Here is a 25,749-nt window from a genome sequence, read left to right as displayed (position 1 = left end):
CTAATTTTTAAGTCGCCTCAAGAGAGGGGACACTTAAAAATATTCTTACATGTTCTGACCTGTACCTGAAATGAGAGAAGGAGTACACAAATCATACAGGGTACCTTAACAATTTTTATAGAGGGGATCATCCCCTGAGAGAGGGAACTCTTCCTGAAATGAAGAAGGCGAACACACAAATCAAAGAAGTCAATATATCTTACTATTTCTTTATTAATACTAGAATACAAGTTTTGATTTTACAAGTCAACAAAATACATGTAGCCATATTGAAACAAGACTTACGACCTGGTTAGCCGCGCACATATAGGCAAGTACCACTTCGTACAGCTCTAACGGGACAAAGAAATTAGCAAATAGCCCATTTTCTAGATGATTGAAAATGGAAATAAATATACAGGGTGTTACTAAAGAAAAAAATAAGTGCAGGCAGGAAAAAAATCTAAATACTTAAATATCGCTCGTTTTTCACCGTTACTCTGGGAAATAAATATACAGGGCGTTACAAAAAGAAAATTCAAAGAACAACAAGTAAAATTCTAATAACAGTCAAAGCAAAATTTTCAGGGATGTGAAGGATAACGATTATACAAGGTGTCACAAATAGAAAATTCAACCAACAAAAAGGAAAACATTTAAACACTACAAATATTGCTCGTTTTCACTCGATGCTCCGGGAAAAACTAATAAACAGGGTGTTACAAATAAATTAGAGTTCAAAAAGAAAGCCCTAAAACCAAAGCTGAAGGAAAAAAAGCGAATATACAGGGTGTTCCAAAAGGAAAATCACAAGTTTTAAACAAAACTCACAAATAAAGGCGATTTACTACATACTGTCAGGAAATCTAATATACAGGTTGTTACCTATTAGAAGTTATGGATTGGTATTTAAATAATTAGAAAGATTTTCGCTTTAATATTTTATTTAACTTGGCTGCACCGAAAAGAATACCGCTCTCTTACAAGTTCTTAATCGAACTAACTTAAAACGTTGCAAAAACTTAAAGCCAAACCTTTGACTCATTCGTACAATAATGCTCCTATTGTATACCACACATTAAGACTTTATCTTTATACAATAATAAAAGTATTGGATAGCCCTGATTAATTTTGTTATTTTGCCGGTGTTATAACGACGCATATTCCAACATTACCAAAAAATCATACTTCCAAAGCAAACTTGCAACAATAAACTTAACACATCTTTTGCAAAATGGAAAATTGTTATACAGGGCGTTACAAAAAGGAAATCTAAAGTTTAAGAAAGAAAACACTCGAACACAGAAAATTGGTCAAGGGTTGATTGGATATCAAAGAAAACAAATTTACAGAGTGTTGTCAAAAAAATGACAATATTTAAAAAGAAAATTCTCAGGTCAAGAAAAAATATCAGGAACTAACAGCTTTTTGGTTACGGAATTTTCTCGCAATAAATTCGAATATAGGGTGATACAGAATTAAATTCCGCACCTGGGAAAATTATTCTAAACTTATTATCACACCCTGTTCGCATGCTATACTAAAAAAACTACAATTCCTAGCGCAACGAGTACTACGGCGCATACACACAACTTTCAATATAACTTGCGTTACGGAATTTTCTCGTAATAAATTCAAATACAGGGTGATACAGAATTAAATTCCGCATCTGGGAAAATTATTCTAAACTTATTATCACATCCTGTTCGCATGCTATACTAAAAAAACTACAATTCCTAGCGCAACGAGTACTACGGGGCATACACACTACTTTCAATATAACGGAATTATAAACTTACCAATGCGCGCTCATCGGATTGCAAGGGTACAACAAGTGCTGTAATTAAAAGAAAACATAAGTTAAAACAAAAACATTTCATACAATATGATAATATTATGTTCACACATGGGAGAAAATAAACTTTCTGTGCTGTAACTTACTCAAGCACGAATAGATTTCCGATTGATCTAGCGACCGACCACGTCCCACAATAACCGTAACAACATTGTAATTTGAAATATAAACATCAAAAGCAAGCAAAAAAACATTTATGCACATTAAACGCACAATTACTTATTAAGAAAAAACTGCAGATGCATATTACGACTAAGTCGATTGATGACCCGGCAGGTAAAAGCAATAGATGCGCAAAGCCGGCGGCGCGTCGATGGCACTCGACCTTGTGCACGAATTGCAATAGACACGGTACCTGTGATAAGAACTAAACTAAAATGTGCCGAATGCGACAGCGTGACGAGAATCTTACGCGTAGCATCTCGCACGGCGAATGCGATAAGAAAGTGGTTTATACACAAACGCTGATATGATTCAAAACTAATACAATTCTATTTTATGATTTTTAGTTCATGCTAGTGAGCTAAAATTTAAATCATGAAATTATGATTTATGATTTGAGTTTTATTGAAGCATTTATTGAAGCAAAGATTTCCGCAAAAGATATCAATTTTCTAGTTGCAAGAATGATTCGCACAAGTCCAAAATATTATTTATAATCACACACAAAGTCGGCCGACCGGCGTCCGACGACAACCGATCAGAAATCCACGCGAAAATGTAATAAACACACAAAATATTGAATTCCGATTACATAGGTAATAAATATTTACCGAATGACCAAACACGGCAATTAACACTAAATTCAATAAAATATAACGCAATATGCCGAATTTACAACGCGAAACACAAATACTCGATGGAGTATTCTTATCTGCCGCACGAAGTAAGAGCTGCGTGTCGGCATCACAACTGTGCACGTCGACTTTCAGTCGCAGGAATATTTTTAGTTAAAACGTGCATCGTTGCGCTACCTGAGAATACTTTATTGTACCTCCAGAAAATACAAAGCGTTTCAAAAAGTGTGGCGTGCTTGATACTTTTTTTCGACGATTTTCAAAAATTCATATCTCTTAAACTAAAAGAGATAGCTACCAACGAATTGTTGATTATGAAAGATTGGAAAATTCTCAATCAGATAAAAATATAAAATAATTATATTTCCTACAGTAAAAGGTCGAAAAATGCGACTAAAAGTGCTAAAAAGTGACATTTTGCAATTTTTGCCCATTTTATTAAATCGCGAATATCTCGTAAACTAAAAGAGATAAATAAGATCTGATCGCAGCGTCTTAATCTACGGACCAATCTCTATCAGATAGGATAGTTAAAAGGGAAATCTGAGAGATGAAATTTTAAGTCTTAAGAAAAAATTGCCAAGGGGGGGTGCTTGATACTTTTTTTCGACGATTTTCAAAAATTCATATCTCTTAAACTAAAAGAGATAGCTAGCAACAAATTGTTGATTATGATAGATTGGAAAATTCTCAATCAGATAAAAATATAAAATAATTATATTTCCTACAGTAAAAGGTCGAAAAATGCGACTAAAAGTGCTAAAAAGTGACATTTTGCAATTTTTGCCCATTTTATTAAATCGCGAATATCTCGTAAACTAAAAGAGATAAATAAGATCTGATCGCAGCGTCTTAATCTACGGACCAATCTCTATCAGATAGGATAGTTAAAAGGGAAATCTGAGAGATGAAATTTTAAGTCTTAAGAAAAAATTGCCAAGGGGGGGTGCTTGATACTTTTTTTCGACGATTTTCAAAAATTCATATCTCTTAAACTAAAAGAGATAGCTACCAACGAATTGTTGATTATGAAAGATTGGAAAATTCTCAATCAGATAAAAATATAAAATAATTATATTTCCTACAGTAAAAGGTCGAAAAATGCGACTAAAAGTGCTAAAAAGTGACATTTTGCAATTCTTGCCCATTTTATTCAATTGCGAATATCTCGTAAACTAAAAGAGATAAATAAGATCTGATCGCAGCGTCTTAATCTACGGACCAATCTCTATCAGATAGGATAGTTAAAAGGGAAATCTGAGAGATGAAATTTTAAGTCTTAAGAAAAAATTGCCAAGGGGGGGTGCTTGATACTTTTTTTCGACGATTTTCAAAAATTCATATCTCTTAAACTAAAAGAGATAGCTACCAACGAATTGTTGATTATGAAAGATTGGAAAAATCTCTATCAGATAAAAATATAAAATAATTATATTTCCTACAGTAAAGGTCGAAAAATGCGACTAAAAGTGCTAAAAAGTGACATTTTGCAATTTTTGCCCATTTTATTCAATCGCGAATATCTCGTAAACTAAAAGAGATAAATAAGATCTGATCGCAGCGTCTTAATCTACGGACCAATCTCTATCAGATAGGATAGTTAAAAGGAAATCTGAGAGATGAAATTTTAAGTCTTAAGAAAAATTGCCAAGGGGGTGCTTGATACTTTTTTCGACGATTTTCAAAAATTCATATCTCTTAAACTAAAAGAGATAGCTACCAACGAATTGTTGATTATGAAAGATTGGAAAATTCTCTATCAGATAAAAATATAAAATAATTATATTTCCTACAGTAAAAGGTCGAAAAACGCGACTAAAAGTGCTAAAAAGTGACATTTTGCAATTTTTGCCTATTTTATTCAATCGCGAATATCTCGTAAACTAAAAGAGATAAATAAGATCTGATCGCAGCGTCTTAATCTACGGACCAATCTCTATCAGATAGGATAGTTAAAAGGAAATCTGAGAGATGAAATTTTAAGTCTTAAGAAAAATTGCCAAGGGGGTGCTTGATACTTTTTTTCGACGATTTTCAAAAATTCATATCTCTTAAACTAAAAGAGATAGCTACCAACGAATTGTTGATTATGAAAGACTGGAAAATTCTCTATCAGATAAAAATATAAAATAATTATATTTCCTACAGTAAAAGGTCGAAAACGCGACTAAAAGTGCTAAAAAGTGACATTTTGCAATTTTTGCCTATTTTATTCAATCGCGAATATCTCGTAAACTAAAAGAGATAAATAAGATCTGATCGCAGCGTCTTAATCTACGGACCAATCTCTATCAGATAGGATAGTTAAAAGGGAAATCTGAGAGATGAAATTTTAATCCTTAAGAAAAAATTGCCAAGGGGGGGGGTGCTTGATACTTTTTTTTGGACAATTTTCAAAAATTCATATCTCTTAAACTAAAAGAGATAGCTGCCAACGAATTCTTGATTATGAAAGATTGGAAAATTCTCTATCAGATAAAAATATAAAATAATTATATTTCCTACAGTAAAAGGTCGAAAAACGCGACTAAAAGTGCTAAAAAGTGACATTTTGCAATTTTTGCCCATTTTATTCAATCGCGAATATCTCGTAAACTAAAAGAGATAAATAAGATCTGATCGCAGCGTCTTAATCTACGGACCAATCTCTATCAGATAGGATAGTTAAAAGGGAAATCTGAGAGATGAAATTTTAATCCTTAAGAAATAATTGCCAAGGGGGTGCTTGATACTTTTTTCGACGATTTTCAAAAATTCATATCTCTTAAACTAAAAGAGATAGCTGCCAACGAATTCTTGATTATGAAAGATTGGAAAATTCTCTATCAGATAAAAATATAAAATAATTATATTTCCTACAGTAAAAGGTCGAAAACGCGACTAAAAGTGCTAAAAGTGACATTTTGCAATTTTTGCCCATTTTATTCAATCGCGAATATCTCGTAAACTAAAAGAGATAAATAAGATCTGATCGCAGCGTCTTAATCTACGGACCAATCTCTATCAGATAGGATAGTTAAAAGGAAATCTGAGAGATGAAATTTTAAGTCTTAAGAAAAATTGCCAAGGGGGTGCTTGATACTTTTTTTCGACGATTTTCAAAAATTCATATCTCTTAAACTAAAAGAGATAGCTACCAACGAATTGTTGATTATGAAAGATTGGAAAATTCTCTATCAGATAAAAATATAAAATAATTATATTTCCTACAGTAAAAGGTCGAAAAACGCGACTAAAAGTGCTAAAAAGTGACATTTTGCAATTTTTGCCCATTTTATTCAATCGCGAATATCTCGTAAACTAAAAGAGATAAATAAGATCTGATCGCAGCGTCTTAATCTACGGACCAATCTCTATCAGATAGGATAGTTAAAAGGGAAATCTGAGAGATGAAATTTTAAGTCTTAAGAAAAAATTGCCAAGGGGGGGTGCTTGATACTTTTTTTCGACGATTTTCAAAAATTCATATCTCTTAAACTAAAAGAGATAGCTACCAACGAATTGTTGATTATGAAAGATTGGAAAATTCTCTATCAGATAAAAATATAAAATAATTATATTTCCTACAGTAAAAGGTCGAAAAATGCGACTAAAAGTGCTAAAAAGTGACATTTTGCAATTTTTGCCCATTTTATTCAATCGCGAATATCTCGTAAACTAAAAGAGATAAATAAGATCTGATCGCAGCGTCTTAATCTACGGACCAATCTCTATCAGATAGGATAGTTAAAAGGGAAATCTGAGAGATGAAATTTTAAGTCTTAAGAAAAATTGCCAAGGGGGGGTGCTTGATACTTTTTTTCGACGATTTTCAAAAATTCATATCTCTTAAACTAAAAGAGATAGCTACCAACGAATTGTTGATTATGAAAGATTGGAAAATTCTCTATCAGATAAAAATATAAAATAATTATATTTCCTACAGTAAAAGGTCGAAAAATGCGACTAAAAGTGCTAAAAAGTGACATTTTGCAATTTTTGCCCATTTTATTCAATCGCGAATATCTCGTAAACTAAAAGAGATAAATAAGATCTGATCGCAGCGTCTTAATCTACGGACCAATCTCTATCAGATAGGATAGTTAAAAGGGAAATCTGAGAGATGAAATTTTAAGTCTTAAGAAAAAATTGCCAAGGGGGGGTGCTTGATACTTTTTTTCGACGATTTTCAAAAATTCATATCTCTTAAACTAAAAGAGATAGCTAGCAACAAATTGTTGATTATGATAGATTGGAAAATTCTCAATCAGATAAAAATATAAAATAATTATATTTCCTACAGTAAAAGGTCGAAAAATGCGACTAAAAGTGCTAAAAAGTGACATTTTGCAATTTTTGCCCATTTTATTAAATCGCGAATATCTCGTAAACTAAAAGAGATAAATAAGATCTGATCGCAGCGTCTTAATCTACGGACCAATCTCTATCAGATAGGATAGTTAAAAGGGAAATCTGAGAGATGAAATTTTAAGTCTTAAGAAAAAATTGCCAAGGGGGGGTGCTTGATACTTTTTTTCGACGATTTTCAAAAATTCATATCTCTTAAACTAAAAGAGATAGCTAGCAACAAATTGTTGATTATGATAGATTGGAAAATTCTCAATCAGATAAAAATATAAAATAATTATATTTCCTACAGTAAAAGGTCGAAAAATGCGACTAAAAGTGCTAAAAAGTGACATTTTTGACGATTTATTTCAATTGCGAATATCTCGTAAACTAAAAGAGATATATAAACCGATTTCAAATTCTTAATCTACGGTTAATTTTCTATAAGATAAGCTATTTAAAAGACATATATAAGAGATGAAATTTTTATTCATAAGAAAAAATGGGCAAATGGGAGTCAGCTATACAATCATCCACGTACGGTGCCCAGAACACGAGTCGCTTCTATCGACACTCTGCTACAGTAAACCGAATGAGACTCAACTATACAATTGCGATCAATTGCAATATAACTAAATAAACAAGGAAAAATTAACGTTCTTGACATATTCGAGTGAATAAACGATAATAGTGCATATCTTTTAAACTAAAAGCGATAGTACCAACGGATTGACAGTTATCAAAGATTGGAAAATTCTGCATTAGATAAGATTTTAAAATAATTTAATTTCGTGGGTTAAAAGGACCAAAAACGTGACTAAAAGTAAGAGAATTTAAATTAGAACATTTTATACAAATGCTAAGAATGTTATCCAATCGTGCATCCAAACACACTGTTTATTGTCGAAATATGTGCTGAAAATATTGAATCTTGCGAATCTGTATTTTCCACCCATCGACGTGAAAGAGTTTGTTTAATATGAATTAAGCAAATATCTTAGATACACCCGGCTTAAATTAAATACAATTGTTTGTGAATTAATATAAGTAGAGAACACAACGTGCCAAACAATCAGCTGCGAATAACACGTCAGAACTAACTAGTAACCGGCACGAAACTATACGCAATTCATTCAAAGAACAAGCATAGCAAATATAGCGAGCGAATTCGCGCCACAACTGATGCGATAAGACAGAATCAGATAAGATATGAATTCCGAAGGCAGCGCGTCGATGGCATGATACATGAAGGCAACGACTATACACGGCTCTTTTGCGCGTTGCATTTCACACGTCGAATGCAATAAAAAAAATTTGTTTACATGCAAACTCAGATAAGCACATCGTGTGTAAAACGAATATAATTCTCGAATGAAATTGACTTCGTTTGCATTTAAATACAAACATAATAAATACAAGTCAATATTGTATTCATTTATAATAATAAATTGCATAATTTAAACAGTATATTACAAATTTATCTTTTTAATCCTTATTATATTCATTCCATTTCCATTTTATGCATGAATGTAATTATTAAGCAAATAAACTTGCAACTGCATTTAGTAAACAAATACTATAAAAGATTTAATTTATTCACTTACATGCGCTTCGAACATCGTAAACTAAACGAAAGTAGATCCTAAAATAAAGAAGAAACAGAAGATTAGTTTTACAAATCCGCATCATTAGGATAATTGCTATAATTAATAAAATCAAAATATTTACCAAGTAGTACATAAGCACAAGAATATCTTCTAACGACAAAAGTGATTTGCACAAGTCCAATGTCAAATACAAATTAATTTTAATAATAACAACAATTGAAAATCACAACATATCGACAGTCAGCGTCCGACGGCAACTCACTCACGGAAACACTCGTGAGATTAAACATAATAAACACAATAAATTCACATTTAGAAAAATTCCACAGAAAAATCCTTAGTCAAACACAAAACTAATCTATTAACAGTCAATATTGACGATTGTTATTAATGTTAATCAAATAGATTGCGATTTACCGAATTTAATAAAGAACGCGGCACGCCGCACGAAACGCGAGGTGCAAGCACACTAATCTTTATCGTGCGACTATTTTACTTAGAATTGTATCGCTGCGACCTCTAAGGTGACTTGAACATACCTCCTAAAAATATAGAGTGTTTCGTAGAGTGTGGCGCACAGACACGCATGTAAAAATGTATGCCTAAGTCAGTGAGTGGTCAGACTTGTTATGGAGTGGCACCCGTGCACGTGTGTCACACGGACACAAAGTTGCGCGTGCATCACACTATCTAAACAACTAGCATGTTTACCTAAAAATGCAATACTTTAAACCTAGATGCCGCTAGAATGTACTTTCTCAATAAAAATATTTAAAACACGAGAAAAATAAAATAATAAGAAAGATAAATTTCATTTATTTTAAACAATTTAAAAATAATTATTTAAATATCATTATCTACTTTAATAATATCAGCAGCATTCTCAGCCAATGCACAAGTAGGCAAATTACTATGCCCACTGACCAAAGCAGGAATAGTACTGGAATCAGCAACCCTTAAATTCTTTATCCCCCACACCCTTAATCTGGAATCCACCACTGACGTAGCTCTATCAAAACCCATCCTACACGTCCCTGCAGGGTGATAAATAGTCCCTGCCAGATACGTAAAATAACACCTCCAATACTTATCGGACTCGTATTCGAACTCATCACATTCCGGAATTTCAAACCGAAACAAATCACTTGCAATAAATGGAGTAGTAGATAATAAAGGTTTAACGATCTGATTGATCGAATCAATAACCACCTGAGCATCATCACCTTCGTCAAAATAATGCGGGAATAATCTAGGGGGTGTTTTCGGGTCTAAATCTTGAAGAAACATTTCTCCACGTGATACAGGGTGTAACAATGTAGGCAAAAACAATATAAGACTATGCAATTGATTAGCCTCACGAAGTTGACTAGCAAACTCTTCAATAATTCCAAATTTCTCAAAGAAAGCCTCCAGGAAAGTTGGATCCTGCGTGAGGAACTCAAAATGAATAAATTCAATATCAGGTTTATCTCTTTTTCCTTTAGTGTTGAAGAAACCGATAAAATTCGCCAATTCAATGTTGTTCAAAAGGGTACCAGTTGCACAAAACGCATCTCTCATGATATTATACGGAGGCATAGGAATATCAAAAATGGTAGCTATGATAGGAACAATTAAATGATCCTCTAAATATTTCCCAACTGGTAGGTCAGCATAAACAGGAATACCAAGTTCCTTCAAATGGTCCTGGGGACCTATCCCGCTCAACATCAATAATTTCGGAGAGTTTATAGCACCAGCTGTGATAATAATCTCCCGTTTTGGTTTAATCACCACCACACCTTTGGGATCTTGTACTTCTACCCCAACAGCAGTGGTACCTTCAATTATAATCTTGTTCACTCTACGTTTGACCATCACACAAAGATTTTTCTTATCTTTTATAGGTCTAAGGTAAGCTTCGGCCATGGAGAATCTTGTATCTTCATAGATAGTAGTCGGGTGGTCATTATAACCAAACATATCATCTTCATTAACCGGTATTCCAAGTTCCAAAGCTCCTAGACCTATTAATGTCCTCGCTGTGACATAACTTCTATACTGGGTTGTTTTAACATTCTCATGGAGTCTGTCAAAAGAGAATTGCATGTTATCCCAGGACCAGATTGGGTCCTGGGTGAGCTCCGCCCAGTAATCATAATCAACTGGGAAACCTGGTGCGTAAATCATTGCGTTGATACTACTACTACCACCTAGGGCGTGTCCCTGCGGCCATGGGTTCACCTGATAGGCTTCCCCTTTGAAATAACCAGGTTGTTCAGCTTTGAAAGCCCAATCTTCATCGGTTTCTTGTAAAAATATAAAATTCAATGGAATCTGAAATGTTTTACCTTTCTAACAGATAATAACAATAAAATATGTTAAACAAACTTCTGTTTCCCTCGAAGGGTAATCCCCATCTTCCAGAAGCAAAACTTGAATTCCCGGGTCTTCAGTTAGACGATTCGCGAGTACACAACCGGCAGTACCACCACCAACAATAATAAAATCATAGGTTCTACTCAAATAATCACTACAAGTGGGATAGAAATTGTTTTGTGTGATTGGGCAGGTATCCGGAGGTGATACCAGCCCCAATAGTGATAAAAGTGTTGCCGCCATTTTGTTTACCACGGAAATACATCGGCGATTTATATAGTATCATAAATGTGTGTTTTTGTAATGTTTATGATTGTTATACATTGAAACAATGGGAAAAAACTTCCGGGTGAAGTAATAATTACATAAATTATAAATATCACAAGATATTTCAGAAAATACGATGATGGAATATAAGAAAACAAGATTATAATGAAATTCAAGTAAATAACTGTGGAAATATATAAGAAATATTGTTTTTAAGCAACGTTTTTATAGATGAGGATAAAAAAAACATGGCGTCACCAGAAACTCTATGTAAATCATATGGACATGAAAAATGTGTCAAACTACGTCAAATGTGTGGATTTTTGTGGTTTTTATAAAGTTTAAACGCTGGATGATGCTAATAATAATTCGATAAATAAAAACGACGACGCGCACATGCGTTTTCCATGTTGTAGCAAGTGCGCAAGTAAAAGCGATGATTGCGACGTTGCAATTGCTCGCGACGGCGTCGTTCACTCGCTGGATCGTCGAGAGCGTCGTGTTTTCATCGTCAGCTGTCGGTACGCTCGTTCCATTAGCAAAACACAAAACACCAGCATAATGGGCGTAATTGCAATGCCAGCGACAATAAAATCAGCGTGCGCCTGCAAACACTCGCTAGGTACGTACGCTCACATTTCAATCATTACACATCGAGCAAACGTTTCGTGAGAGTGTTAAAAGTGTAACTAGAACGCTCGCTCAAAATCAATCAATGTTCTCCTACGCTGCGCACAGGCAACCAAAATTGACAATTCGCTGCTTTACACTGGTTTATTTACGTTATTTATTTGTTTATAAACAAACATAAACGTAGGTTGATTCGCTTTGATTTCGTGGCGTTGTTTAATATTAATCGATTATTTTCGTGTGTTTTAGATGCAAATTGAGTGAGATTAAGAATTCTAAAAGATGAATATCATGAGGAAACTGAGAGGCGGAATGGCCAGCGCGGCGTCCGCCTCCACTGAATCCACCGACGGCCCTCCAGACTCTCCCCACACCCAATTAGGGCTGCAACATTTGAAGAAACTCTTTTCAGAATACACACACCCATCGCATCCGCTCAGCGATGCCGAAAAAGACGATAAACTCTACAACATGTTACCCTTATTCTGCAAGGTTAATTTTACCCAAAATTTTCATTAAAAAACACGTAAAATCATCAAATATTTACAGGTTTTTGGATCTAGTCGAAGTTGTGATATGAATGAGAAATTCTGGGACATTCTCGCGTTTTGCCATCAAGTTTCGCTGCTCATGGTGAACGAAATCCGTAAACGTGCGTCGAATCAAAGCACCGAGACCGCAAGTTGTGCGATTACGAAATTCCTCGAGATTGAGAACTGTGAAGAAAGCAGTAATGGCTGGATGTTGTTAAGTACATTAAATTTATTAGCAGCTGGAGATTCGACGTTAGTACAAGTCATGTCCGAAGTGTCTGTACCTAGCACGCTGGTCAAGTGTTTGTATCTATTTTTTGACTTGCCAGAGGTCAACGAAGAGGACGCCAATAAAAAAGACACAAACAGTGATTTTACGCCACGAGAACGACGTATTCTTCTGCAGAAAATATTCGTACAGGTAATTGATATTTAATTTCATTTTAATAGCGGTCAAAATCATGTCATATTTATTTATGAAACGGAATTTGTTGTGGAATTCTGTGGATCATGTTTCATTCGACAAAAAATCCGCTGACATTAATGAATTTCTGCTTGTTTTGTTTGCAGTTGTTAATAAGATTATGCAGTCATCGGAAACCAGCTGAGGAATTAGCGAGAAAAGACGATCTGACGTTGCTTTTCTTAGCGATAACGTCGCAATGCCCACAGCATAACATCATGTGGCGTAAAAGTGCCGCCGAGGTGTTGATGACACTCTCCAGGCACGGCTTATCACCACCAGTCGTCAGCTACATTCATTGTAAGCCCACGCAAGGCACAATTGTTTATGCACTGTTTTTTTTTCACATATTTCACTCATTACTGCTTTTTTTTCTGTACATATTTTTATATGGGTGTTTTTTTATTAACAAATATTTTAATAAACTAATGTTTACACAATACACACACACATATCACACTGGTTTGCAATCATTTTGGTTTGTTTTGTGCATGTTTTTGGCTTTTGGTGTTTTTTTTTTATTTTTAATAATTGCTTGTGAATATATTGTGCAATCAATCGAAATTATTTCCAGCGAAACGGTGCGTCGGTGTGTGTATGGACAATATGCAACGGATGCCCGATGTGGCACCGTTGGAATTGGTCGAGATGTTCGCGACAGTCTTTTGTTTCCTCAAGGATTCAAGCGATGTGAGTGCCACGCTGCTTGATGACTTCCGGCAAGCGCAGAGTTATCTCTTCCTTAGCGATTTCCTGCTTAAACTTGAGAATGAAAAGTCACCCGATGCACAAGAATCGATTCGCAATCTTGTGCTTATGGTGACATCGCTCTGTATGTGTGGATTTATGGAACTGAAACCTTCACAAGCCTCGACGAGTAGTCTGTTTCAAATGCAAGGATTCTCACTTCCACAACCCTCGGGACGTGGGATAAGCGTGCGGAATATTCAAGCATTCCACGTTTTACAAAATACTTTCCTCAAATCAACGTCGCCGATACTCTGCGGGACGATTCTGGACGCCATTAGCAGTGTGTATCACTCAGACAACGCGAATTATTTCATCCTCGAGAATCAAAACACGCTCAGTCAATTTATAGAAAAAGTACATCACAAACCACCCGAGATTCAATTGAAGTTATTCGAATTGATTGAGTTTCTAGTGTTTGAATTGAATTTTGTACCGTGCAAGGAACTAATATCAATGTCGATCTTTCTGAAGACACACAGTACGAATTATGCGGATTGTAGCATTAAATGTGTGCAGACGTTGATCAATGTGTTGAAGCACAATGTGATATTCAAGGATGTTTATCGAGAAGTCGGTATGTTGGAGGTGTTTGTCACTTGTTTGAATCAATACGCCAATCTTTTGGAAGCCAGACGCATTGCACAGGAGAAAAATAAAGACTTTCACATTCCGAATGGTCAGGAAAAACTAGGTAGCATGGTTATTGAGACTTTAACGATGCTTCTAGCCGGAAATCAAGCAAATGCGAATGTTTTGCGTGAATGTGGAGGTGCGAAATGTGTCCATGGACTTGTAAATTACATTGAATGTCGACAAAGTGCTTTGGGTAAGATTTAAACTCGTAAAAAATTAAGAAAAATATTAATTCATGCTTGTTTCTCAAACAGGAATAATAAAAGAATTAGTATTGACGAACGGAGGTGACGATGACATGTCGCAACTGTTATCTACACTTCATTCCGCTCCAAGGGATCAGTTACAGGTGAAAATCGATATCCTAAGAGCACTGCTTCTCTGTCTGCGTGAATCACACCGGACGCGGACCGTTTTCCGCAAGGTGAATGGTTTCATCTACGTCACGAGTGTCCTCGTCGCTTTGGAGAACAAACTACATGAAAACAATCTGCCGATTGAGATACCAACACTTTTGAGTGTTGTGTTTTACACTATCAGCACAGCGATGAGGTTCGAACCGGCGAATGCAAAGTTTTTCCATCATGAAATCTGCAATACGACGCTTTGTGATACACTCAGACTACTCGGTTGTTTTACAATTGAAAAAGTTGAACAACTCGATGAAATTCATGAGGGAACTTCATGCTCAGGTCCACCCGAGTTGAAACTACAGGATGTTTTTCATAACATCTTCATAGGAAATGTTTTAAACCCACAGTAATTGTTTAAATTCATTTTTAGTGAAAAATTGTTTTTATTAATTAATTTTTAGGATTCCTGATGATACTCCTGCTAATTTGGGACATGTTGCTGTTGTTTATCGATTGTTGTACGATGTAGCTTTGGATCTCTTCGATAAACCTCACATAAACGCTGGTCAATTGACAAAATCACCTTCGTTATCACGTCAGCCATCAACCGAACCGAATATCAACAACTGCGGCAAACGATCAGCAGTAAACTCACTCAATCTGAACCCACCTACACCGGACCCGATAATTGTACATCCCGGAGTTGTAGTCGCCATGTTACAACTTCTCCCGTGCATAAAAAGCGTGGATGTACAACATACTCTAGCACTACAGTTTTATGTCGCTGAGATTATCAAATCTTTGGTGCGCAGTGAACGAAATCAACAGATAATGTGCGATAGTGGTTTTGTTTCGACCCTGTTGACCATTGGATCAGCTCCACTTCAGAATGAAGACCACCCACTGCACAGCCCCCTGCAATACATGTTGGAACGTTTGGCTGCGCAGGCATTAGAACCGATTGATTTAAGAAAGTTTTTGAGACTTGGTAGTCCTTTGAATTGCATTCCATTGGAATCGAGTGATGCTGGAGGTGGTCCAGTGCCACTAACAAGAATCAAAACGATTGTATCCATGACAACCCCGAAGGATTTCCGAGCGCAGAGTATCTGTACACTTCCGCCATTCGTGGAGTTTGATATGAGCGCCGAGGGTTTCGGATGTTTGTATTTACCCAGTATTGCACCTCAATCATTGAATACACCGAGTGTTGTTAGTATTGATAACACAGTCCTGGGAGGAATCGGGGCTGGGGATAGAATATTCCCACCACAGACTGGTTTATCCTTTTCAAGCTGGATCTGTGTGGATAAATTTTCAGATCCCCGGACGGATCCTCATTGTGTTAGATTGTTAACCTTAGTGAGGAATTTAAATAGTACCAGGGATGATCACCTGGTGTGTTTGTCAATTGTTTTATCAGCTAGGGATAAAGCTATTATTGTCTCCACTCAGGAAACCCACATTCCAAACCGTAAGTTATCAGAAAATATCAAAACAAATTTTTAAATTTTATTTTGTTTTTGTTTAGAAATAGGTGAATGGGAACCAGAAGGTACCGGAGAATATGGCGCCCGTGTCTGGTGTCCAGATATCCTCCAAGAAGGACAATGGCACCACCTGGTTGTAGTTCTAAACCGCGCAGTATTAAAAAACTCTTCATTCAGTCTATACCTGGATGGCCAACACATGCACACACAAAAACTACACTATATCTCACAGAATCCAGGTGGGGGTAGTGCTAATTTAACAGTAGCATCTTCAATTTACGGATTCATTGGTACACCACCCGCATGGCGGCGATATTCAAAACTCTGCTGGAAACAGGGACCATGTCATCTGTTAGAAGAAGTATTAACCCCTACGATTGTCCATCACATATACCAACTAGGACCACATTATATGGGCTCTTTCCAAGCACCGAATATTAATACACCCACACTTGAACCAATGCAACTTGTCAATGAAGAGAAGGTTATCTTCGGATTGAATGCAAAAGCAGTTAATCAACTCACACTGAGCAAAATCCGGAAGGTTTACAGTCGTACAGACAATAAATCCATAGCGAAACAACTTGGAATGTCAAGTCATGAGAATGCTACCCCTATAAGAATCTTACACAACAGTGCTGGACATCTAGCAGGACCTTCTAGGTCTCTTGGAGGAGTGGTTATAGGATATTTAGGGGTTCGAGTGTTTTGTCCCAGGCCGGTAGCAAGTGTAGTGAATACCGTGGGAGGTTGTGCAGTTCTCCTGGGACTGATAGCTATGGCCCAAGATGTGGAGACTTTATACGCTGCTGTCAAAGCTCTGGTTTGTGTTGTACGGAGTAACAAAGCAGCACAAGGAGAAATGGACCGTAAACGTGGTTATCAAACCCTTGCGATGTTATTAAGACGTAAAAGACCCTTATTAAACTCACATATACTTCACCTAGCATTTAGTCTAGTGGGGACTGTTGATAGTGGTCGGGAAACATCCGCCATACCGAATTTAACAGCGTTCCAAGACCTTCTCTGTGACTTAGAAGTATGGAGTGAAGCTCCTGGTGAGTTGTTAAGATCTCATTTGGAGCACCTACTAGAATTAGCTACTGAATCAAGTGAAAAACGTAATAATACTTGGATAATGCGTGATTTACAACTGGTGACCAAATTGTTACACATAATGCCGGATGTTAAACATGCCGCAACACGTCAGGTGTTGTTTTCGTTGCTTTCTGTCCTCCTAACTGGACAACCCAGACAAATGGATTTGTTATTCATGGGACAATTCATTGCTTCGACCTTACCATCAAGTAATACCTCAGAGAAACACCTTCAGTTGATTGAAGGTGACACAGAAAGAGAAGGACAAGGTGAACATATCCTACTCAGAAATCGTTGTTTGTCCCTGGTTCATGCATTGTTGTTCACCAATCGCAACGCAGTGACTTTAATGTTGTGTGATGAACTCAGTAAATGTCTGGGTTTTGATTGGGTGTTACTATTCCTCCAAAGTCACCTTCATAGTACTACTGTTATCTTGGGAATGAGAATATTGGTAGTGATGTGTTCTACACCTACGTTTTTGAATAGATTCAGAGATGGTACCTTTAACGGAGGATGGTTGAGATTTACCGATCAAGTCACACAGAATAAAATGTCGCTTATGTTGGGAGGACCTATTAATTCTCACAACACAGATTCTAAGTCTGATACTCTACAGATACCAGGTTTTCAGCATTTAGGATGGCTTTTACCACAACATCTAGAAGTTCCGGAGATTTACTTCCTTCTAACTGGTTTAATGATGGGTCAACCCGCGAGATTGTTACCGGGTGATACAAAATTCGATCTGGATTCAGTTTGGGCCTTTTTATGGGGTACGTCTGTGAATAATCAACCTGTGAGCAGTGTTGCACCTAAAGTCAACGTTTGTATGGATGCTGTTGTTGTTTTACTTGGTATGGCACGTGCAATAGTCCACATGGAGAATAGCGCCCTACCAGATTGGTTAAAAAACCACTCTATCAATATAATCCAAGTGTTGTTTCAACTATATCACAATTTACCAGAATTCATGCCGATTTTTATGTCTGCTGAAGTCCTGGGAGCTCTGGCAAGTGTACTATTCCCATCTCAAGCTAGCTCACAAGAAAGTACCTACAGTAGTGGGGCATCCACACCAGGCGAAGAAAACGAAACAGTATTTGTACCACAATCACCAACTGAAGAGTTTAACCTAACTAATCACCCAGCAAGACAATTTATAGTTGATTTTATCCGGGTGATTGTTGTGGATTCACTCAGTTTGAATGTAACAGGAAAAACATCACCTGTGATTGATTTAGTGTTAGATGCCTACCCGGAAAATGCTACAGTTGCACAGCAGAGTGCTTATCAAACTGAAATATTGGTTACACTCATGGATCATTTACTAGCTGCGGATATGCTAGTTGGTGATCAAGCTGCAATACCAATCGTACCATTAGCGAATGCGCATGTGCAACACGTGGCTCCAAATGTTTTCTATCTAACAGCACGGATAGTAGACAAATTGTGGCAGACATCTTTGAATAAAGACCCACATGAAGTTTATGATTTCATTATAAAACTCATTGGTCAAGCAAAGAGACACTCTGGAAATATTATGTTTGAATGTCTTTATCATTGTCTGAATAGGAGTATCTTGTTTTTGTTATCAAGACCATCGGATAACATTGCTGATCAAATGTCTGTGTTGGAAGCGTTGCACAAATTGACCACACATAGATTGATTGTTTTTGGAGCCGGGAATCATGAACTTGATTTTGTGGGTTGTTTAACCTACTGTTTACTGCAGTTAACCTCGGATATGAAAATCATGTTGGATTCCAATATGAAAACCACGTGGCATGTTAATCCCGGAACAGATCTGGAGACTCAGGATGATAATTTGAATGCTCATCAAGGGAGGAATTTAATGGCGGGTGCTGCGTTGAGAGTTTGGGAGGAGTTGTATGTTTGTAAGAAACCTGCGATTGAAGAAGTGTTTAAGATAACACTGGTATCACCTGCACAGGGATGTAAAGCACCTGATTTGACCACTGCAAGAGAACAGGTCCTGGAAGCAGCTACGAAATTATGGTTGAATTATGTTGATGCAGAACGGAAGGCAACATATAGAGTCCCATGGGAGTTGCATAACCAGATTCAGAGCAAGATTCATAAAGTCACAGGAGGTCTCACCAGATTAGCTAGTAGAACCAAAGTAAGAAAAGATGAAGTTTCTAGAGTTAGGGTGCGTGTGACCAAGGAGCAAGCAATGACCTGGGGATTGAGCCATGTGAATCTGGTCAAGGAATTAGTGGAAATCCGAAGGGGTCAACATATTAACACTACCCAACATACTCAACGTTATGTACACCAGGAATGGTTACAAACAGAAACAGAGTTAACCAGGGAACGGGGTCTATGGGGATCACCTTTACCTTGTACCTATGATAAATGGATGTTGGACATGACAGAAGGACCTCATCGTATGCGCAAGAAAATGATGAAAAATGAATTGTTTTATCTACACTACCCCTTCAGACCTGAACATGAAAAGGACCACCGAAATACAAAGTTGCTACAAGTCATCATAGCAAACTTCATTATCACGCTCTACAACAACGGAATGTGAGTTGTGGGTTAGCTGAACCAGAGCGGTCTGATAGTATCACTGAAGAATCCTCACCATTACCCCTACAAGCTCTACCACATTTAGCACGGCTGAAGTCAGATCCCGATGATCAACAGGATGAACCAGAGAATGAAGAAGAGCAACCTGTACCAGACAATCAAACCCTGTTGAGATTGTTGCAGGAGAATGAAAAAGTGACCTATATGTTCAGGTGTGCCCGCATTCAAGGGCTGGACACCACTGAAGGTTTACTACTATTCGGTCAGGAGCATTGTTATGTCGTAGATGGTTTCACATTGTTGAAAAGTCGTGAAATACGTGACATTGAAAGTGTCCCCCAGAATGGGTACGAACCTATTTTACCAAACCCTGGATCTCCCAGAAGGTCAAGAGCTATGAGACATTGCTCTAAATTTGCTTATGATGATATCCGGGAGGTTCACAAACGTCGTTATCTTCTACAACCCATGGCCCTGGAAGTATTCTCAGGAGATGGTCGTAATTACCTTCTTGCATTCCCCAGAAAAGTCCGGAATAAGGTCTATCAAAGATTCATGGCCACAGCAACGGGGATCTCTGATAGTGCTCAACAATCAGTTGCGGGTCAGAAGCGTACAGCTAATGTTGAACAAACCACGGGGATATTATCAAACTTAATTGGAGAAACTAGTGTTACCCAAAGATGGGTCCGAGGAGAGATTTCTAATTTTCAGTATCTCATGCATCTCAACACCCTCGCAGGAAGGTCCTATAATGACCTAATGCAATATCCTGTGTTTCCATGGATCTTGGCTGACTACGACGCTGAAGAATTAGATCTATCTGATCCCTCCACATTCAGAGACTTTACCAAACCTATGGGGGCACAAAGCCATGACAGATTAGATCAATTCCGCAAAAGGTTCAAAGAATGGGATGACCCGCATGGGGAAACGCCTCCTTATCACTACGGCACGCACTATTCAAGCGCCATGATTGTCTGTTCGTATCTTGTAAGAATGGAACCATTCACCCAACATTTTCTACGTCTACAAGGCGGCCATTTTGATTTGGCTGATCGAATGTTCCACAGTGTGAAAGAAGCGTGGAATTCCGCAAGTCGTCACAATATGGCGGACGTAAAAGAACTCATCCCGGAATTCTTCTATTTGCCTGAATTTTTAGTCAATTCCAACCACTTTGACCTCGGATCCAAACAAAGTGGTGTCTTTTTGGGTGACACTGTTTTACCACCATGGGCAAAACAAGATCCTAGAGAGTTTATTCGGGTACACAGAATGGCGCTGGAATGTGACTTTGTTTCACAGAATCTACATCATTGGATTGATTTGATTTTTGGGTACAAACAGAATGGACAACCTGCTGTGGACAGTGTCAATGTCTTTCATCATTTGTTCTATGAAGGAAACGTTGATATTTACAAGTAAAACATGTTTTAAAATAGTTTTGTATTAATTGTTGATTAATATTTTTGTGTTTTAGTATTGATGATCCGTTGAAGAAGAACGCAACAATTGGTTTTATCAATAATTTCGGCCAGATACCGAAACAATTGTTTAAAACCACATCCGTGTAAAAGATGGGTGGGAACAACAACCGGACGTCGGTTATTGATACAGGTGCTCTGGTTCAGGCATTTGCTTTACCCCAACCGGAAAGATTATTCTTTCATCATTTAGACAACCTACGGCCATCTTTACAACCTATAAAAGGTATTTATAACCCCAAAAATACAACAAAATATTAAAATTTTTATTTCTTTAGAAGTAAAAAGTCCTGTGGGACAAATCCTCCACGTGGATAAATGTGTCCTGGCAGTGGAACAAAACAAAATCCTCATGCCCCCGAATTACAACAAATACGTCGCTTGGGGTTTCGCTGATCATTCCCTCCGCATAGGCAACTATGATAGCGACAAAGCAGTTTTTGTAAGCGAGACAGTCGTTCAAAATTCGGGGGAGATTGTTGCCTGTGTCTGCCCTTCATCAAAACTGATAGTCACAGCAGGGACCAGTTCGGTAATCACCATCTGGGAGTATGATGTGCGTAAAAACAACTCAAGATAAGATTCAGTCTGTATGCCCATACGGATGCCGTGACCTGTCTAGCTGCTAGCCCAGCATACAATGTAATAGTTTCCGGTTCCCGGATGGTACCGCCATTGTATGGGACTTGAGTCGTGGGATGTTTGTAAGACAACTCCGAGGTCATGCAGGACCTGTGGCGGCTGTGGCAGTAAATGACCTTACAGGGGATATTGCTACCTGTGCAGCTACTTGGTTACATGTCTGGAGTATCAACGGTGATGAATTAGCAAGTGTGAATACTTGTGTGGGTCGAGCTGATCGAATGCAACAGATTCTATGTGTGGCATTTTCCCAGACACACGAATGGGACGCGTCGAATGTAATCATGACAGGGTCAACTGATGGTGTGACCCGGATGTGGTCAATTGACTATGTGCAAGTCCCCATGGATGAGAAAGACCTTGCTTTGCATCTCAAACGCGAGGAGAGTTTAACTCCCACTAAGAAACCTCTTGCTTTGCATAGCAGACTTGTAAAACAGATTAACATATCCAATGATTCCGGATCAGGGACAGGGTCGTCTATATCACTGATGAAAAGCGGGTCAGAGAGTAGTTTATCTGAGGATAGTGCTGCTAAGATACTAAAAGAGGGTAGTCCCAAAGAATGGAGGTCTGAACAAGAAGACGAGAAGGAAACTTGTAGTGATTCTGAAGAAGTGAAGGTACCCACTGCTCCTGTACGAAGGAGGAGGTCAAGGGTTCATGGAGGGTTTAGAAAAAGTGAAGGTGGGGCCAGTGCGGACAATAATAGCCTGGAGGTTGATGATTCCATCAATATGAGGACCAGTAAATCGGATACAAGTCTCACAGATTCTTTTGTGATGGTACCCGATGCAAAGAAGAAGATAAATCCTTTAAATTCACTAAGACCAGGTAATATTTTTATAAATGACTTAAAATAAGTCAAGTTAATTAAATATTTGTTCAGGGTTTAAATGGCAGAGACAATTAGTCTTCAGGAGTAAATTAACCATGCACACAGCTTATGACAGGAAGGATAATGCTGAGCCAGCATCCATTACAGCCCTAGCTGTCTCAAAGTAAGTAAATTTTACTTAATTTAAGCAAAAAATTAAAACAATTGGCGTAAATTTAGGGAGCATCGTACAGTTTACGTTGGCGACGCCCGCGGACGAGTGTTTTCATGGAGCGTGTGTGATATCCCCGGCCGAGCAGCCGATCATTGGCTAAAGGACGAAGGAGCCGATTACTGCGCCAATTGCAACGTCAAATTCACAATCTACGAGCGTAAACATCACTGTCGCAATTGTGGGCAGGTGTTTTGCAGTAAATGCTCGCGCTTCGAGAGCGAAATCTCTCGTCTGCGCATACTCAAGCCAGTTAGGGTGTGTCAGAGTTGTTATGCGCAGCTGCGACATAACGAGAAGTAAACCGGTACAAAATGGCGGCTAATGAGTGGACATTTTAGATTTGAGTGTGTAATACGTGTCTATATCGGTGCCATTTAAAAAGCAAAAAAACGCATTTAACCAAAACACCTCCACCCAGATTCACTGTACAGTAGAAATTGTGTAAATACCTAACCTATATACCTGAGATGAACAAGTTTAAACGGAAATGAAGAGACATATTAGAACAAATAGAGTAATATACTAAAAAAAAAAGTTTAAGAATATTTATCTAATGATAAAAAGAAATTACCTACAAAGAGATTTTATTATTTTGCTATTAATTTGTGATTAATTATTGTAAAAACTATTTGTTTTGCGTCACATGTGATTAAAACCTGCTTTATTGCTATTAATGTTAAGCAAAACATGAAAAACTACAAAAAAATCGTGTATACTGAATATTAGTTTCTATGTTTTAGCGAAAAATGTAAGCAATGTTGCACTAAAAACATAACCTACAAAACTAAATCATGTCTATTGTGTTGCATAACGTTTAGAGGTTATGTTACCGTAGTATTCGTGCACCTCGTAGTAAAAAACACAACCGAAAGTCGTAAAAAAATAAAGATTGAAACGTAGTTGACAATATAACCGGCAAACCGGAAATAAACGGGCACTTTTGTGCAATATTCGATACCGCAAAATATTTTTCAATGTATGTGATAACAAACAAACCAAGAAAAACAAAATAATACGTGTATATAAACATCATATTAATGAATTTATTTATATTAGATTAAGAAATGAGTAAATAAATAAATATTAGACCACCATTATTATTCCGAGCAGAAAATTATAGTGTTGTTATACTTTCTAAATACTGTCCAAAATCTTCAATGCTTAAATCAGGAAAGCTAAAAATTTAAAAAGCGGAAAAATGAGGTTATGTCAGGTTAAATTAAGTTATTTGAGGTTAGAATTCTTACTTTGGCATTTCATCATTAAAATATTCATATGTTAACCTCTTCTGCACTTCTTTGAAGGTTTTACCACCTATATAACTTTCATAATGAGTTTCCGCGTCTATTCCGGCGGCCATGACACTTTCCAGGATATGTTTCGGGACAGGATAACTGGAATAAGGGATCCACCCATTCTTAAACCTTATCGCAGGTTGGGAAAACACAATTTTCGGCGGGATGTTAAAAGACCCATCCGACATTATCCCTAAACTAATAATCGGGTCTTTTATGGTTGAACAATCCAACCAAATCTTCAACAAGGACAACAAAGCTTCTAATTTTGCAAGCATTGCAGGTCTTTGTAAAGTGTGCCTCACAATTTCTCGACGTCTGTTAACGGTTTCTGCCAAATCTTTTATATTATCACTCAAATAATTAATATATCTCAATTCGCAGCGGATTGTGCCATGAGTTAGGTGGAATCTTTGGGGGCGTGTACTGCGCGTGCGTTGGGTTTGTAAACTTTGCATTTTAGAAGGGTACTACCAGCATCAACAAAATCATTGAATCCTAAAGAGCCCCAGACAGGTGGCGCGCTCATTTTGCGTGTGTCAATGTTTAAACGTCGTGACATTTCACCGAGGTAACCTAATCCGCGGTCACTGCTTACAACCACGATTTGGGAGTGGGGATACGCACTTTTCTCGCTACGATTGTAGCGATTAAACATGAGTAACCATTGTTTGCAAAGATGATTTTCATATTGCGATTTGCGCATGAATTTATCTCTTCACAGAGGAAACATATTTGTAAAAAGTAGTTCTGCAACTCTTCTGAATCGTCAAAGATTTCTAACCTATAAAAATGTTTAGCTTTGTGGAGATGTTTTAGGTTAGTTTTACGCTGACGTGTCATCAAGCATGATGAGATAATCGCAATCCTTCAACCCCACTGCTAAACTATCGCAGTAAATTGCTTTGGTTCCATATAAATCCGTGAATTCCTCGTTGAAGTTGTCAAAGTACGTTTGGTTGCTTGTTTCTAGCTTTTCATCGTATAGAAAGAACTGTAACTCTTCCGGATATCGACATTCTTCGATTTTCATGAATTCTGGGAGTAGAAGTGATGTCATGTTGTTCGTAGCTCCGTAAATCATTATTTTTAGTTTGTTTTTATTGTACCACTGATGTTTTATTGAAACTTTCGAGGTTATGACTGCGTAAAGCTTCGACTTCATCCTCAGTTAGGGCGACCTCTATACCGTAATAGTCATAACAATACTCCCAAAACTCGCTGATGCCTCCGATGAGGTTAGGTTTTTTTGAACCGTAAGTGTAGAGTTCTTTGTAAATAAGAGGAGACTCTCCATGATGCCATTGATGCTCCCGATTGGTTTTTATTAAATAATCAGCCCATTCGTAATCGGTAAGCTCGATTTTTGTATATTCGAAAGACGGGAGATTCTTTTGTAAATAACACGCAACGTTTAAAACCTGAACGAAATTTTTACAATCGGGTTTACCAGCGATTACAAAATTCACCATTTTTATATGTAAAGCAGCAAAATATGACGGATAAATGTTTATTTCAAAACTGACAGTAACTTTTAAAAAAGTATTTATACCCCCACTCCTGAATTGATTCCAC

The 25,749-nt window shown here is 37.2% G+C and overlaps 2 protein-coding genes and 2 long non-coding RNA genes across 4 annotated transcripts; 1 reads left to right on the top strand and 3 right to left on the bottom strand.

The window, feature by feature from the left end:
- Positions 1-195: 195 nt before the first annotated feature.
- On the bottom strand, positions 196-8,747 carry LOC135790521 (uncharacterized). The gene is made up of 3 exons (XR_010547800.1): positions 8,689-8,747; positions 8,565-8,602; positions 196-1,816 (listed from the first exon to the last, which is right to left on the bottom strand). It is a non-coding gene; the product is annotated as an uncharacterized lncRNA (long non-coding RNA).
- Positions 8,748-9,410: 663 nt separating this feature from the next.
- On the bottom strand, positions 9,411-11,168 carry LOC135790787 (uncharacterized GMC-type oxidoreductase Mb1310-like). The gene is made up of 2 exons (XM_065301062.1): positions 10,938-11,168; positions 9,411-10,883 (listed from the first exon to the last, which is right to left on the bottom strand). Exons 1-2 carry the CDS (start codon positions 11,166-11,168, stop codon positions 9,411-9,413), a joined length of 1,704 nt encoding a protein of 567 aa, XP_065157134.1.
- Positions 11,169-11,837: 669 nt separating this feature from the next.
- Positions 11,838-23,993, top strand: LOC135790158 (WD repeat and FYVE domain-containing protein 3-like). Its single transcript, XM_065300220.1, is given in 14 exon segments — positions 11,838-12,005; positions 12,072-12,314; positions 12,372-12,776; positions 12,926-13,118; positions 13,393-14,394; positions 14,456-14,960; positions 15,016-19,628; positions 19,631-21,122; positions 21,182-21,411; positions 21,464-21,745; positions 21,748-21,843; positions 21,846-22,661; positions 22,717-22,828; positions 22,885-23,993. Coding segments are annotated over 13 exon segments (10,251 nt in total). The 5' UTR covers positions 11,838-12,005; positions 12,072-12,104; the 3' UTR covers positions 23,180-23,993.
- Positions 23,893-25,741, bottom strand: LOC135790160 (uncharacterized). The gene is made up of 3 exons (XR_010547706.1): positions 25,011-25,741; positions 24,127-24,958; positions 23,893-24,054 (listed from the first exon to the last, which is right to left on the bottom strand). It is a non-coding gene; the product is annotated as an uncharacterized lncRNA (long non-coding RNA).
- Positions 25,742-25,749: the final 8 nt, after the last annotated feature.

This window comes from Atheta coriaria, unplaced genomic scaffold (genome assembly GCF_025399875.1).
Source record: "Atheta coriaria isolate IRGN ID8LTWV9N9 unplaced genomic scaffold, Caltech_Dcor_3.1 hic_scaffold_4_pilon, whole genome shotgun sequence".
NCBI classification, from domain to species: Eukaryota; Metazoa; Arthropoda; class Insecta; order Coleoptera; family Staphylinidae; genus Dalotia; species Dalotia coriaria.
Note: the sequence above shows the minus strand (reverse complement) of the source record. Positions and strands in the feature narration are given on the sequence as shown.

What these genes read in the sequence shown, in the direction of transcription:
- LOC135790787 (XM_065301062.1), bottom strand. Translation starts at nt 11,168, where the DNA reads ATGGCGGCAACACTTTTATCACTATTGGGGCTGGTATCACCTCCGGAT. An exon ending in ACCCTTCGAGGGAAACAGAA is followed by an intron (nt 10,884 to 10,937) that starts GTTTGTTTAACA and finishes AAAACATTTCAG; the next exon opens with ATTCCATTGAATTTTATATT.